The sequence below is a fragment of the Bidens hawaiensis genome, unplaced genomic scaffold, assembly GCF_021521415.1.
Source record: "Bidens hawaiensis isolate Kalapana, Puna unplaced genomic scaffold, B.hawaiensis_p1.1 tig00022929_1, whole genome shotgun sequence".
NCBI classification, from domain to species: domain Eukaryota; kingdom Viridiplantae; phylum Streptophyta; class Magnoliopsida; order Asterales; family Asteraceae; genus Bidens; species Bidens hawaiensis.
The window spans coordinates 181,570-195,784 of NW_027493591.1; the positions used below are offsets into that span (position 1 = coordinate 181,570).

Sequence of the window (14,215 nt, forward strand, 5' to 3'; positions counted from 1 at the left end):
TGTGGTTGTTGATATAATTGTGTGCAGACCATTATAGTCTTTTGTCCCCTGTTCCAAAGTTACGTACAGAAGAACAAACAAAAGGAAGCAATATTTGATTTTGTATTCAGCATATATTCAAGATCAATTCTTGAATATTAGTCAACTTTGCCTGTGTCAGGTTTAACAAGTGGCATCAGAGCCAGTCACCGAACGTCAGTACGTAATCGAGTTTAGTCGATCGAAGTCCAGCCAAGAGATTAGTCTCACGGATGGTTGCCTTTGGCGTTTATCCGGGTCTGTAGATCGTAAACTCGTGGTGAGAAAAGAAGCCGACAAGGAAGGAAACGATGGCCGATACGTCGTTTGTCGCCGGAATCAAACGTTTGAACCAAACTAATTATCGGGTTTGGTCGACATGTGTTATGTCATACCTTCAAGGTCAGGACCTTTGAGAGGTAACCAACGGAACCGAAACGCAGGTGCCAAGAAACGACACCGGAGGTGCCATCGGGAAGTGGCGAGTAAAAGTCGGGAGAGCGATGTTCGTGTTAAAAACAACAGTCGAAGAAGAGATGTTAGATCACTTTCAAGAATCCAAAACACCGAAGCATGCATGGGATATTCTTGAACGACTATTCACGAAGAAAAACGACACCCGGTTACAACTTCTTGAAAACGAGTTGCTTTCGGTTACTCAGAAAGATATGACGATTCCAAAGTACTTCCATAAAGTGAAATCGCTTTGTCGCGAGATTGCCGATTTAGATCAGCAATCAAGGATCGGAGACGCGAGGATGAAACGGATTATTATTCACGGGTTGAAGCCGGAATTTCAGTCGTTTGTCGCTGCTGTTCAAGGTTGGCCGAATCAACCGTCACTCTCGGAATTTGAAAATTTATTATCCGGACAGGAATCCTTAGCCAAACAGATGGCCGGTGTGTCGGTCTCCGCTGTACCGAAGCAAGAAAACGAGGCGTTATTTACGGGAAAAGGAAAGGGAAAGTTCAAACCCAACCACGGTTACAACAAAAAGAAACCGTGGGATCGATCGAACAACTTCAACAAAGGGGATAGACCTGAGGAACAAAAACAACAGGAAGGAAGCGTTGATCGCAAGAATTGGAACCGCAACAAAAAGGGTAAACGTCCGTCGTTTAAAACTTTTAAGTGTTATAATTGTGGCATGCGAGGGCACATCGCAAAGTATTGTACAGCGAGTGCAACTGAAGAAGGAAACGCCGCGACAACGCAAAAGCAAACCGAAGAGCCTTGGGATGTCAAGGCCCATTATGCCGGAATTGAAGAAGTTCATGCGTTAATGGCTACGGTAAAACCAGCTTTAAATTTATTAAATGATTGGATTGTGGATTCGGGTTGTTCGAATCACCTAACGGGTGAAAAGGAGCGGTTAAAGAACTCGGTTAAGTACGAGGGTAATCAGGTGGTAGTTATAGCCGATGATTCGCGACACGGCATAGCTCATATTGGTGAGGTTGGTCTCTCATCAGATTCCGAGAAAAGTGGTTTTGTTCTTAAAAACGTGTTTCATGTTCCCGGTATGAAAAAGAACCTGCTGTCGGTTCCTCAAATCACCGACACCGGACGATATGTTCTGTTCGGGCCAAACGAGGTGAGTATTTTCGATAGGTTCGAAACTAAATCCATACCGGTGATTCAAGGGAGAAAGAAAGACTCGGTTTATGTATTGTCTGCCGGGACTTCGTATGTGAATAAGGTGAAAAGGAATCTAAACGCAGATCTGTGGCATCAGCGTTTAAGCCACGTCGAGTATGATAAATTTCAATTAATCGTTAAAATGAAGTTGGTGGCGGGTATACCCGAACTCGAAGTAAAAACGGATGTGGTGTGTGGCGGTTGCCAGTTTGGAAAGGCTCATAAGTAACCGTTTGAGAATTCTAGTTAACGAGCTAAAGCCCCTCTCTAGCTAGTTCATACCGGTGTGTTCGGTCCGGTGAAACAACCGTCAATTAAAGGTATGAGTTATATGATATCATTTATTGATGATTATTCGAAATATTTGTGGGTATATTTCATGAAAGAGAAATCCGAGGCGTTTGAACGTTTCAAAGATTTCAAGTTAGAAGCCGAACGGGATCTAAAGAGGAGCATCGAGTGTCTTCGTTCCGATAATGGAAGCGAGTATACATCCCGTGAATTTTCTTTGTTTCTAAAAGAAAATATAATTAAACGCCAACTAACGTGTTCTAATACTCCCGAGCAAAACGGGGTTTCGGAGAGAAAGAATCGCACCCTAACCGACATGATCGGAAGCATGATGCACAACAAAAATGTACCGGGGAGATTTTGGGCGGAGGCAATGTGTACCGCTGTGTTTATAATAACTGATTGCCACAACAAGGAATGGGCTACGAGTCACCATACGAGAAGATGTTCAAAATCCAACCGAATGTTTGTTACTTTCGAGTCTTTGGATGCGTGTGTTACGTGTTCATCCCGGGTCATCTCAGACACAAGTTGGAGAAAAAGGCAACGAGATGTATTTTTGTTGGTTACGATAATGAAAAGAAAGGGTGGCGATGTTGTGAGCCTAGTACCGGGAGAATTTATGTGTCTCGGGACGTAATATTTGATGAAAACTCATCATGGTGGTCACCAAGTAAGGAAGTCTTACCCGACACACATGACTTACAAAAAGAGTATGATGAGTATGTTACGGTTCAGGTTGGTGGCAACGATCTAGAAGAAGAATCTGAACAAACACTTAACACCGAACCTGTTTCAGGAACACGAAACGGGCCACGTTCTGATCCATGGCGAACCGGGTCGTTAGTTAGTCAAACGAACGGTCAAACTAGCACCTCAGCTGTACCAGTTAATACCGAAGGTGATGTACCGGCTGTCCGAAAGTCCGAACGGGTTAGTAAACCAAACCCGAGGTATGCAAACGTCGCGTTACTTGTTAGTCAAGAAACTGAACGTGAACCCGAAACCGTAGAACAAGCTGTATGAGATCCTAAGTGGATGGAAGCAATGAAGCAGGAGTTAGATGCTTTAGCCAGTAACGAGACCTGGCATCTTGTTCCGAAGCCGAGTGATGTGAAAACGATTTCGTGTAAGTGGGTTTTTAAAATTAAAAGACGGGCCGACGGGTCGATAGAAAGATTTAAGGCTCGATTAGTGGCACGGGGTTTTTCACAGGAGTACGGGATCGATTATGAAGATACGTTTAGTCCCGTAGCTAAACTCGTTTCAGTTTGAGTAATTTTAGGGCCGCGTGCAAAGGTTGGGATTTATGGCAAATGGATGTTAGTAATGCGTTTTTGTATGGCGATTTGGATCGTATAATATACATGGATCAGCCGGGAGGTTTTGTAAGTCAAACTTTTCCTAATTATGTTTGTCAGTTAAAGAAAGCAATTTACGGTCTAAAAGAGTCACCGCGGGCATGGTTCGGTAAGATCGGTGAGTTTTTAGAACTTAATGGATTTGTTCCTACAATAGCCGATACCAGTGTGTTCGTCCGAGCCGAAGGTGACAAAATCGCCGTTGTCCTCGTTTATGTCGACGACTTAATTATAACCGGCGATTTGGTCTACGTGGTTGAGCAGTTAAAAACGAATTTGTGCACTCGTTTTTTCATGAAAGACTTGGGAAAATTAAAGCACTTTTTGGGTCTTGAGCTCGAGTACGAGAATGATGGGTTTATACTTCACCAAAATCGGTATGTCGTTAATCTTTTGGTGAAATTCGGTATGGAAAGTTGCAAACCGATACGGGTACCCATGGAACCAAACGGGTTTCTACGAGCCGAAGAAGGAAAAGAGTTGGAAGAAGTAACCATGTATAGGCAAATAATTGGAAGTCTTATTTATTTGACCTTGACTCGACCCGGCATTGCGTATGTCGTTGGTGTGCTTAGTAGATTTGTTCAAGCTCCAAGAAAACCGCACCTTGAAGCTGTTCGGTTAGTGTTGCGGTATGTGAAGTCGACTCCGAGTTATGGTGTTAAGTTTAAGAGGGAGTCGAGTATGGAATTAATCGGGTTTTGCGATGCCGATTATGCTAAAGATCCGGACACGAGACGGTGTACTACGGGTATGTATTCTTGATTGGTTCAAGTGCTGTTACATGGTGCAGCAAAAGGCAGCCCACCGTATCACTTTCGACTACCGAGGCGGAGTATCGGGCCGCGACTATGGCTGCGCAAGAGTGCGTGTGGCTGGTTCATTTTCTAAACGAGTTAAATCAAGGTAAGAACGAGAAGGTAACCTTGTATGGAGATAACGTGTCTTCAATATTGTTGGCTAAGAATCCCACGTTTCATGCGCGTAAGAAACATATTGAAGTTCATTATCATTTTATTCGTGAGAAAGTGTTAAATGGAGAAATTGATTTGAAATACGTTAACACGTTGGAGCAAGCTGCGGATATGTTCACAAAGAGTTTGCCAAAAGAGAAGCTTGTGAAGTTTTGTACTCGCTTGGGAATGAAGGAAGCAAATATCGAGAGGGAGTGTTAAACGAGACGATATTTAAGGGCGGTTCGGTAAATCTCATGGGGTGGCTTGGAGGAGATTTAAATAATAATTCGTTTATTATTTATTAATAAGTTTGTCTTATTTTTTATTAAGTTAGTCTTACCCTAAACCTATTTGAGTTAGATTCAAATTGTGTATTTGAATACAAGTAGGACTCGAATTAAGGGTGTTATATAAACCCTTGGTTCTCATAGGTTTTATTAAGTTTTTTCGTGTGTCGTTTCTTAATAATATATCGGAAGTTTTTTTTGTTTGTCAAAAGAAACTAAGTCAATTGTGGTTGTTGATATAATTGTGTGCAGACCATTATAGTCTTTTGCCCGTGTTCCAAAGTTACGTACAGAATAACAAACAAAAGGAAGCAATATTTGATTTGTATTCAGCATATATTCAAGATCAATTCTTGAATATTAGTCAACTTTGCTTGTGTCAGGTTTAACACGATATTCCATTTACTCAGTCTTTTATCCTATTTTCTTTATGCATGCATAAAGAATTAGGCCCATAATATATATTCTCTTAGATATGCTAATAACGGTGAAAGTTGGAAACTAAATTGATAAGGAAAAGAATCAAGTGGTTGGTTTCATTGGCCACTAGGCTATAAATGGGTTGTTTTGTTAATATTTATTCACACCAAAACCGATAGTGTACACAACTCGAAGAGAAGTTTTACATGAATAGAAGAGTTCTTGTTTAGTAGCCAAGGATGACTTGTCTCATCACGCCTCAAGGTTACGGAAAGTAACACCGTAATTGGTTCATGAGGCAGGTCGCTCCTTGGTTACTTGACACGAACTTCTTGCTTTTGGGTTCTGGAATGATCTTAAAATCATGTGTTTTTAGGTTGAAACCGTTTTTTAGTGTATACATAAGCTATGAGATATTAAGTGTTTTTAGGTTAAAACCATTTTTAATGTTTACATAAGCTATGAGATTAGAGTGTACTACAACACATTTCAACTTTATCTATGCACTTATTGTTCTTTTTTTATATTTCTTTTCCTTGTAAAACCGCCTACATATCCATGCATAGCTTTTTATTTCTTATTATTTTACCTGCTTTTAATCATTAATTAAAGCTAATCAATGCATTAGATTTATTTGCCTTATAAAATAAATGAATTTATTCAAGAAAGTTTGGAATCCGATGGATGATGTGTTAGTTTGTGGCCGATATGTTAAAAGCTCTATGAGCATCCACGATGTTTTGTACCCCTCATGTTGTGGTGCGCAAGCATGTTTATGTGTTTACATCTGGCTTTTACATTGTTTACATAACCGAATTGGATTTGTGGTCCGAAACGCCTTTCGAACAAAAATGTTGTACTGATATTTCAAGCATTTGAAAAGACCTTTTTCAAAGAAATTCTATGTACAATATATTAGGCCTAGCAAATCGTGTCTTATCGTGTTTCACAAGTTAGAGACGGTGTTATTAACACAAGTATCAAATAAATGTCACGCTTTGGCCAACACAAATTTACTATTGTACTTTACATATGATATATGATTGTGTTATCAGATTGATAGCTATTACTTTTAAGTGTAATGTATTCATCTTGCTAATGAAGCATAACATGGTTCAAGTAATTCCATTGTTGAACATGTCAATAAATGGAAATTTGAAAAAACTTCTTATTGATTGTATATTGTGTTTACAGAGAAGAAAACAAACTATTAAATACTTAAACTCTTGATATTTACAAAGGAAAATAGAAATAAAACGGAAAAGAAATCATTGATTTTAGTACTCCAACAGTCTAGAGTTGACTTGTGATCTTTGCATATTTAGAGGCACTAAATAGGTAGAGGATGTGATAATGATATTTGACATATTTGTTTTATTATTTTCTAATACTCCCTCTCAAGTTGAGTAATGGGGTCTCCGATGCTTACGTTGTCAAGACAATCGCTGAATATTCTTTCGTTGACGGCCTTGGTTAATATATCTGCTAATTGGTCTTCTGATCGGGCGAAAGGTAGTTCTATAGTTCCTATTTCAAGTTTTTCTTTGATGATGTTCCTATCAACCTCAATATGCTTTGTTCGATCGTGTTGAACTTGATTTTTTGAGATTTAGATTGCCTCTTTGTTGTCGCGCATAATTACTAGCTTCAGTTTGGGGAAAGCCAATTTCAGTCATAAGTTTACGTATCCATAAAACTTCGGCCACGTCCCGTGCAATCCCTCTGGCTTTGGCACTAGATAGTTCTACTACTTTCTGCTTTTTTGCTTCTCCATGCAACTAGATTTCCACCAACTTGTGTGAAGTATCTCGATGTTGATCTTTCATGGTCTTTTTCCCTTGCCCAATATGCATCGGTGTATATAGTTGGATCTTTAGGTGTTTGTTTGTTTGAAAGAGAACCCCATGACCTGTTGTTCCTTTAAGATATCTAATAATTCTCCATACTGCTTCCATGTGGGTGACTTGGGGTTGGTGCATGAATTTGCTAACTACCCCTACTGCATATGCAATGCCTGTTCGAGTGTGTGAGAGATATATCAATTTTGCTACAAAGCGTTGGTATCTTCCTTTGTTTACCAGTTCCTCTCCTTCTTCAATATGGAGTTTATGATATCTTAAGAGGTCGATAATGGTGTGTCAGTCGGCTTGCAGTCGATCATTCATATCTCAGCTAAGAAGTCGATAATATATTTTTTCTGACATATAAAGATACCCCTTTTAGATCTTCGTACTTCAATTCCAAGAAAATATTTTAGTCTTCCTAGGTCTTTCATTTCAAATTCTGAAAACATTCATTTCTTTCTCATCGTTCCTGTAATAATCATGTCATCAACATATATGATTAAACAAGTTACAAGGTTACCTCTGTTTTTCAGGAAGAGTGTGTGATCGGAATTGTTTTGTCGAAAATCATATCCCTTCATTGCTAAAGTGAATCTGCCGAACCAAGCTCTTGGAGATTGTTTAAGCCCGTAAATAGTTATTTTTAGACGACATACTTCCTTTGCTTTAAAATTTTCTGTGAACCCTGGTGGAGCTTCCATATAGACTTCTTCTTTTAATTCTCCACGAAGGAATGCATTCTTAACATCAAATTGATGAAGAGGCCATCCTTTATTGGCAGCGATCGAAAATAGGACCCTGATGGTGTCAATTTTGGCTACCAGAGAAAAAGTTTCTTTGTAGTCAATTCCATGGGTATAGCCTTTAGCCACCAGTCGTGCTTTGTATCTATCAATGGTTCTGTCTGGTTTGTGTTTAATCATGAAGACCATCGACTGTTGATCAGTTCTTCATGTAAGTAATATAAAACATGATAAATATTAAACCTATAAACTTGTTACAGCATGAAAAGTAGTAACCGCAGCAGGGTATGATGTAGTCGACATGCTTGTCATCTTGATCGAGTTCCCCTTTAGGATGTATAGTTAAGGATGGTTAGAGTTCTTGCGAGGAACCCGGTTTAGAAGAGAGAGGAGACACATGATTTACTTATGTGTGTGAGATTAGGTTATGATGTTAATTTATTCTCTCTATATATACACCCAAGGGGAAACCCTTTATTAGCTATTAAGAGTAATATGGCCCATCAACAATTACCAAGCTAATATATAATAAGGTATAATTAATTATTTAGATCTATTATTATATAAATGATAATGATGGTCATATAAATAAATATATAAAATATATTTATTCTTACATGGACATCCTACTGGTTTCTTCCCTAGTGGACGGTTACATTTTTCCCATGTATCATTTCTTATCAATGCCTTTATCTCTGTCTCCATTGCATCCTTCCAGTTCTTTGATTTTAAGGCTTGTTCTACAAAGTTTGGAATTTGTTCAACATATAAGGAAACGGTAAAGGCTTTGACTTCTTTAGATAGATTTGCTTCAGCTATGTTTTCCATAGGGTGGGTATCTGGAGGATTTGGATTGTTTCTCTGGGGAATATCTTTTCGCAGGTATTCATCTGTTGACTCTTGGTGGGAGGACGTATTTCTCGCCCATTTCTTTTACTCTTGTTTTTTCTTGCATAGAATTTTGTTCCTCTTGTATAGATGCATGTATTCCTCTGTCAACTCTTTTTCTTGTAAGCCTATATCAAATCCTCAAGCCCTATTGGTTCACTCCAAGGCCAAGCTGTCCAAGCCCAAACATCTTATCTGAGCCCAACTCACCAATAGATTTTATGCAAGAAAATAACAATATTTAAAGGTAAAAATACAAACAATGAACTGAATATAATTAAGAACATGTTAATAGCTAAAAATGAAATGTTACCTTTGAACACCCACCCATAGTTCATTGTTTAAACATATCAAGCATTCTGGCTTTCGACAAAAAAATTCATGCTAAGCTGGGAATAATCCTTTTGTTAATATATTTGCAAGTTGACTTGCAGACTTTGTTTCAACAACCCGAATTACTCTAGCTGAAATCCTTTCACACAAATAAAAAAGATCTACTTCGAAACTTGTTAGACACATATGCCTAAGTCTTAGATTAATCTCACATGTTCGGCTAGTTAGTTAGTTTGTGTTTGCAATTTGTTATATTCGCAATGTGTTTAATTTTTACATTTATATAAGAGCACCTTCATTGCTTGGTCTGGCCATTAGAGGTCCACGACTTTCAAACGCCTAGTTGGCGGACTTGAAGTATTGTAGGAGGAGTTTGGATGCAATGTCTGGAATGGAACTATGAATCCAAAAACCTGCAAAAGACTTCATTTGGTGTCCCCTACCACATACATTTATACATATATTATACATATTATTGTAACATTTTTAACGGGGTTTGTGGATTTTTGGTGTCGTAGAAGAAATAAATATTTTTTAAGAATAGTTAGAATTCGATTTGGCAGTTTGTGGATATTATGCGTTGTGGTCTTGTGGATGCTCTAAGAGATTTAAAGAATGATTCGAGAAGCATAATCATATGTCCCATCCATGCTGAAGTCAAATTGACTTTTGGCTTGAAATATACAACACGCCGCACAACACCTTTAAACATATCTCGTTGCAGATTTGGTGATTTATCTTTGATTCCTATCAAAGTCAACGCATATGGACTGGAATATATGCACTTCAGATTCCTAAATGTCTGCCTTTTGCCTTGAAGTATTAGCCATGCATCCAAGTTGGTCTGTGACAGTAACATATTGAATGGAATTTATGCAACTTCTGTGTAGGCGTGTGAATGTCAATAGGATTTTGCACCTCTTATCGAACTGAAGTTTGAGGGTGTTATTGGTAGTATGAAGAATGTGGATAGAGTGAATATATTCTCCTTTCCTACACCTTTTCATTTTTTATTAATAGGGGAAAGTTAACGTACTAATTATGAGAATCAAGTAATGAAATTATATATACAACATAGTGTAATAATAGTGTAGCGTGATTATAATTACAGTATGATGTAATTACATAATTACATTGTGTTGTAATTACATAATTATATTACTTAATTCTTACAATTAGCATGTTAATTTAAATTGTATTTGATTCAAAGCCTTATTAATATTCTTGTGTTCCTCTAAAGAAAGTGGTCGTTAATTAATTCATCAATAAGGTTTTGAACCACACCATGTTTACCATGGGCCTTGATTACAACCGTACCCTACCTTCACCGAGGGACAATCGGCCATCGATAAATACATTCATCACTAGAGCGGATAAGATGCTTTTGACTTTGATAAGAATGCATGCATCATAATCAAATCTTCAATAAGATGTGTAAGGTATTTCAAATTGAAAGTTAAATGATCAACTTCAAGATGGGTGCGAAAAATCAAATTGCTCATGCGCTTATGTAAGTTAAATGTTTTAATATAATATATGAGTATAAAACAAAACCACACCCACAATAAAGGAAACCATCAAGACTACACAAATCCAGACTTGACCGTTTGCTTCAATTTTTTATCCTAAGGAATTGAAGGATAAAGTTTTGATATTATTAACCAACTTTATCATCAAACACTCCTTTTGTTTGAGAACTTTTTTCGTTTCTTGCACTTTTCAGATTGACCAAAGAGCAATCGCCGATATTGCTCGGATTGTCTTGCCCTTTTCGATCCCAACACCTTATGTAATTCCAATAGCACCAAAAAGGATTAAACCAAATCACATGTAACGCTTGTAGGTAGCTTGACCCATGAAAGTACAACCGTCTTGAGTAGTTGTATGTATTGGCAATGTAATATAAGGTGTGAAGTATATATTAGGTACGTAGCTTGACCCATGAACGTACAACCGTCCATTATACGTACTCCTTCATAGTTTTCAATGCACTTTTATACGTAACTAGTTTTAGTTCATTATTGAAATAAAACTATTAAATGAAAACTCTTGTTGAAATAGTTTCAATGCACTTTTATACATAACTAGTTTTAATTCATTATTGAAATAGAATTATTAAATGAAAATTGTTATTGTAATTGGGTCCGTTTTAACTTTTCAGTGAAAACTATTAAAATAAAAGTAATTTGATCTAGTAACTCAAATTTAGGTCTTAAAAGGTAGTGTTTTGGGATGAGGTTCCAACTAATTTGCTTAACTATGTAAACATTTGGAGTAAAAAAGAGTAAAAAAACTATGCGGAAATGACCACAATAGATGTGAAGAAAAAAACTGTTAATCTGGATTTTTATTTAGTAATTGATGCAATGCATCTTCACAAGTATATTTACTAAACTGAAACTACTAAATATTTAAGCTAATCTTTCAAGGAGGCATCAAATAGCCTAAGTCAACTCACATAGATTTTTGGCCATTGACAAAAGAACGGGATTCCGTTTACTCAGTCTTTTATCCTATTTTCTTTACGCAGGCATAAAGAATTAGACCCATACTATATATTCTCTTAAATATGCTGATAACATATGGTAGAAAGTGGAAACTAAATAATTGATAAGGAATAGAATCATGTGGTTCCATTGGCCACTTAGTTAACATAGGCTATAAATAGGCTGTTTTGCTAATATTTATTCACACCAAAATTGATAATATACACAACTTGAAGAGAAGTTCTACATGAATAGAAGAGTTCTTGTTTAGTAGTTAAGGATGACTTGCCTTATTAATACGCCTCAATGTTGCGGATTCATGAGGCCGGTCTCCTTGGTTACTTGACATGATCTTCTTGCTTTTGGCTTCTGAAACTGGAAGGATCAAAAAATCATGTGTTTTATTTTAGGTAAGCTGAAGCATTTTTTTAGTGTTTGCATAATCAATGAGACTAGAGTATACTAGCTGGATTCAGCTTTATCTATGTTCTCATCTCTTTTCCTACGCATCCATGGACGTAGCTTTTTAATTCTGTTAATTTTACTTGCGTTCCCCTGAAAATCTTAATAATAATAAAGGTAATCAATGCATTAGATTAATCTGTTTAGCTTACCAGAAGTGCACTTGTATTTGAATGCATGTATTTTAGTTGATGTTGCATGTGCATGTGTCAGATGGTTCAACTTGACATAAAATTGATGTTGCATTTGTTTTTTAAAAGATATATGAATTTGGTAGTTTCAAAATACGTATCACATATATTTCACTGCCCATCATTTTATTAATGTGTATATTTGTATCATTTGATAAAGAATAGAGTATAGAATAACATTGAAATGTTGCATTAATAAAATGATGGGTAGTGAAATATATTTACATTACAAATTACTTGGAAATTCAATAAAAGGTAATTCAACATTGTTTTGTTTTAACTATTAAACTAATAAAATTAAGAGGTTTTAAGTTTCTAACAATGGACAAAAGTTCCGCAATCCGCAGTGGGTCAGAAATTGTAAAGACGATACGTCGGAGAACATGGCCCCTTAGTGAGGTAAGTATACATTAGAGCACCTACAACAACAAATCTTCACAAACTGTCATTTTAACATCACGTCATATTCAAAACTGTTCTTAAAAACTTAATATTTTTTTACAACAATAAACCTTCACAAACCTTATTAAATAATATTCTAATAGTACAATATACATATACATGTCAATATATATATATATGTGTGTATGTGTGTGTGGTTGTGAGAATAGGGCCCCACCCTTTATCCCCTATGTATTTGGATGAAGTTTGTGTCAGCAGACTTTGTAAACAAACTTTTAGCCCATAAAAAGGCAAGTTCATGCCCCTCTTGTTCACTAAAATCCACATCATCTAAACCTTTCCACATCTTGTTGTGAATGCTCTGATTATAGAGAAAAACAATAGGCAGCAAATGGGTGAAAAGTCTCACCAGTGAGTGTGTTACTCTGGAACAAAATTCCAAACCCCAACGAAAACCACGCACCAACAAGGCCACGTTGAAATACAAGATGCCCACCTTGTCGATGTCAACCAAAATGGATATGGATATAGCCGAGACAATTAGTGGATACACGACCAAGAAAGAATTGTCGTTTAGGGAGCTTGTTGAAATAAAGAAAAAGCAAGGAGAGGCTACCACAACGTTGTTGGAGCTAAGAGTCGGTGAAGCAAATTATGTATGCCAGGGATTTGAAGACGTTTACTCGCCCCCCACAACAATTTGACCGGTTGGATGTTGGAAGTAACTCTAGATCGAAAACGTCAAATAGGGGAGAAACATGCATGATTGGCCTTGTGATCTTACTTTACGTGTTTTTCTTTTTTTAAGTTATCGTATTTTTATGTAATATTAAAGTTTTAATGGAAAAATGTATATTTTTTATATTATTAATATACGACCGGTTACATATATATATCATCCCCATAAAATATAAAATATGTGAAATATGTAAATTTTATGTTAATACAAACTTCAAAAGAACTTCGTACTTCATAGTTTACACGTATAAATACAACAGAGTATTATCAAAATGCATAACCTAAAAAAAAAATTATTTTCCACATAATGCAACACCATATTTAAAATTGGACCAATGGTTTAAATCATTGTACTTAGCAAAAATAAGTCCCCAACTTTTCTTTTCCAAACACCCTTATCTTGCATCACGTGCAAAATATGTTTTATATGAGCAATTAAGTATTTAACCATGGAGACATGCAAATTTTACAAAAAAGTTGTTTCGTCCATTTAAATCTCTCGTACGTACAATTCATCCTGAAGATTGATCATCACCATATTTCTCTATTTCTAGACCTAACCTTAATTGTTCAACTTTAAAATACAAACCTATTTTAACTAAATTTAAACCCACAAATTTCATTTTAAGCATGTGTTTTATAATGAATGTACGCATGCTTTCATACAATATGGAATGATCGATCATGTATTTCATGCAATTGTTTCCATTAATAAAAAATTTCAGTTACATATCATCTGTTTAAAATAAAGTAAATTATTCCTAATAATTATTTTGTGTAACGAAACACATGTAAATGTTTTCAATACTAAATAATAGTTCATAATAGTATTTGAGAATCATTTAGTCGTAAAGGAAATACCAATAAAAATGATAAATTTCCGAATTGCACTATTTATGAGTTTGAGAACCGTATAATATTTTATCTTTTTACTCGTTTTCATGATAATCAAACAATTGGCACAGCACTGCAGGTTAAGAAAAAGTTAACATATCTTATAAAACAATTATACAAGTTTATGTTTTGAGAATAACATCTCTTTTAATGGAGAGGGGTGCCCCCGGTACCTAGTTTGCGGGTATGGTACCCGCACGATGAATACCGTCGCTGGCTGTTTGGTAAATCGGGCACCCAATTCCGGGCACTACTTTCTGAT

General features: G+C 36.4%; 1 protein-coding gene across 1 annotated transcript; it reads left to right on the forward strand.

The window, feature by feature from the left end:
- The first annotated feature begins 212 nt into the window (after positions 1-212).
- Positions 213-4,937, forward strand: LOC143566634 (uncharacterized). The gene is made up of 2 exons (XM_077053279.1): positions 213-1,804; positions 4,596-4,937. Exons 1-2 carry the CDS (start codon positions 522-524, stop codon positions 4,597-4,599), a joined length of 1,287 nt encoding a protein of 428 aa, XP_076909394.1. The 5' UTR covers positions 213-521; the 3' UTR covers positions 4,600-4,937.
- Positions 4,938-14,215: the final 9,278 nt, after the last annotated feature.